The sequence below is a fragment of the Austrofundulus limnaeus genome, unplaced genomic scaffold (genome assembly GCF_001266775.1).
Source record: "Austrofundulus limnaeus strain Quisiro unplaced genomic scaffold, Austrofundulus_limnaeus-1.0 Scaffold238, whole genome shotgun sequence".
Classification (NCBI taxonomy): domain Eukaryota; kingdom Metazoa; phylum Chordata; class Actinopteri; order Cyprinodontiformes; family Rivulidae; genus Austrofundulus; species Austrofundulus limnaeus.
Window position 1 is genome coordinate 844,266 of NW_013952640.1, and position 3,165 is coordinate 847,430.

At 35.9% G+C, this 3,165-nt stretch overlaps 1 protein-coding gene across 1 annotated transcript in view; it reads right to left on the reverse strand.

Annotated features, from left to right (window-relative positions):
• The window catches only part of emc2 (ER membrane protein complex subunit 2), a gene marked incomplete in the record, with an annotated part of 47,778 nt that overhangs the window by 40,523 nt on the left and 4,090 nt on the right, over positions 1–3,165 (reverse strand). The window contains 1 exon segment of the mRNA XM_014020054.1: positions 1,399–1,512. Coding sequence (XP_013875508.1) covers positions 1,399–1,512 — 114 coding nt within the window.

Below are 3,165 nucleotides of genomic sequence, written 5' to 3' on the forward strand. Positions count from 1 at the left end.
GTATTATTTCTTTCTTCTTTCTCGTTGCTGTTCTGTATAAAAAACATATAAAAAAAATAAATAAAGTATAAAAAAGGGGAAGTGGTGATCCATGAGGAAATGAATTTATGAATTTTAATAATTCACAAATTCTCTTAATTAATACCCGAATTACCGCTACACTTTAAAAAATATTTAAAATCACATATTTGACCTATAGTTACTTATACTGTAACAAAAATTAATTTTGTAATTAATTAATTGAATATTGGATGCGATATTGTATGTTATACTTTGATCATTTCAGTCTTTAAGTTAAAGCAGACAAAGTGTTGGTGTGTGTCTTATCATGTGTTCTTTCTTTACTCTAAACAAAATGAGTTACGTTCTGACATCTGACGTAAAAGGTAACACCTCCAGGGATGTAACCAGGAAGAGATGTACATTATAAGGTCAATTCATTATTATAGTAGGAGGAAGTTGTCAGAGTGTTGTGGAGAGTCTCTGCTTCAGAGCAGGGCAGCTGTGTTTTTGGTTCAGCCCAAGGTCTTACTGAGGCCTGTGTGCTGAGTGCTGTACTGTGAACCTGATTGGAGTCAGGATATTGAAAATAAAGTTTTAAAGAAGAAATCTAGCAGATTACTATTTATTCAGACATACCATTTTGAACAATGCATTTCTTTCCTACAATTTCATCATTTTACTGCATAGTTTTGGAAAAACAAGTCAAAATATGGCTCATAAAAACATATTACCTCTAAATATCAAGTTAAAATTTGTTAAAAAAGAGAGCCATTATAATCTTAAGGGGAATGAGATGTTTGTGAAACTTAAATCTCGAACCAGTTTGAAGGAACGATGTACGTCAATTCATGGAATAAGATTATGGAATAATCTGGAAAGTGCTGTTAAAAATGCCAGATCAATGTTTATATTTAAGAGAATGATTAAAATTGGTTTGTTTAAGAAATACGAAAAAGAATGTATACTCATAAAAATTTTTGTTCGAGAAGGATTATTGCTGTTTTTGTTGTAAACGTAAATCAGAAGATCAAAACATTTTTGTTACATTTAGAATTTATGTGACAAAAATAACTGTTGACTTATCGACTAACTGAAAAAATAATCACAGATTAGGTGATTATCAAAATAGTCATTAGTTGCAGCCCTACTATTTGACATTATTACTGTTCATCTACTTGCGTTAGCCTAGAAATAGTATTGATTGCAACTTTCTGTAGTACACGATTTCACACCAATGCACTAGTGCTTCCTAAATCTTCCACTGTGAAACAGATTTAAAGAGTTTGATGTCAGAGAAAACTATTGTGGTTGTCATGTACTCAAATGGTCAAAAGTTATGCATGGGATTAAAACTACAATGTTGTCATTGTTTTGCTGTTGTTTAGAAATACTCACCATCATCTCCCAGTTTAGATGCATGCTCACTAAGGAGCTCTTCACCCACATCCACTATCTGTTCGCTATTTCTGTAGTTGTCTTCTCTCCATTTACGTAGCTTGTCTCTCATCTCTGTGAATAAAAATATTCAGTTATAAAAAAAAGTTATAATCACAGGTCCACTTTCCTTACCTTTACTTATGTGAATGTGCAATCTCAGTGACAGATCACTGTTAACCACAGATACAGTTAGGTCCATACCAATTTGCACACTTACACAAAGTTTGTATTATTGCCTGTTTACTGAAACAAATTCAAATTATAGTTATACAATGGACATGGGCATAAGGGGTATAGGAGTCCAGTTCCTTAGCATGTACCCACCCCGCTTAAAAAATAATAAAAATAAAAAATAAAACAAAAAAAACTAAAGTAATTAGACAATTGACACAAAGGCTATTTCATGGGAAGGTGAAGGCTTTGTCATTCTCAACTACAAGTCGCATTTGTGGGGCAGCAAGAACTTCTGGGCCATGGAACTTGTTTAAAACAGAAGTAATCACAAAATCGAAACTGACTGATCATTATCTATTTCTTAAAATATTAAATAGTAGAACAAAGGGGTGCATTAGGATACTTTTAGGATTTTGGGAAAAATAAACTCCTAAGGGATGCATTGTCCATGATTCCCTGGCAAAGCTGCAGGGAATTAAGGACAATGTTTACAACCCTCTCTACAACACAGTATTGAAATACAGAAGCACATTCAGCGAAAGACTCATTCCAATTCAATTCAATTCAGTTTATTTATATAGCGCCAAGTCACAACATACGTTGTCTCAGTGCACTGTACATGAAAAAAGAACAATCAAAAGAAGAAGCCAGCAGATTGTGTTGAATCACTTCATCACAGTCTCCCATCCTGAGCAAACGATGGAGAGGAAAAACTCCCTATTAACAGGAAGAAACCTCCAGCAGAACCAGGCTCAGGACAGGCGGCCATCTGCCTCGACCGGCTGGGTTGGGGGACAGGAAAGAGACACAGCCAAACACAGAAGAACTGGTCCAGGTGCACCTTCTTCTGGAAAGAGACAAAAATGGTAAATATGGTAAATGGACTGTACTTATATAGCGCGTTTTTATCCATCCAGGACACTCAAAGCCCTTTACACTACAATCTGTGTCCTCATTTACCCATTCACAGAGCACTCTATCAGATCTCCTACAAAGCTAACATGTACAATCATCTATGGAGACTAATCTGTGCAAATCACATTCATACACTGATGGGACACACATCAGAGGCATTAGGGCCTAAGTGTCTTGCCCAAGGACACAACAACTGAGACAGCTGGACGGGGGATCGAACTGGCAACCTTCCGGTTCCAGGATGACTCCCCTAACCACTCTGCCACAGCCACCCACAAAAAGAAAAAAAAATATGTTATTGATGGAAATAATTATAATATACATGCAGAGAAGAGAGACTAAAGACAACAGCAGAGTGAGATAATGTGCTCAGTTTGTGCTCCAGCAGTCTAAGTCTATAGCAGCAGAAAAGAGGAATAATTCAAGAAACCTAAGACTAATTATATGATTTATCAAAAAGGAAAGTCTTCAGTCTAATCTTAAAAGTAGACAGTGTCAGCCTCATGGACAGAAACTGGAAGTTGGTTCCACAAGAGAGGAGCTTAATAACTGAAAGCTCTGCCTCCCATTCTACTTTTAGAAACTTGAACCACAAATAAATCTGCAGTCTGAGAGTGAAGTGCTCTGTTAGGAAAG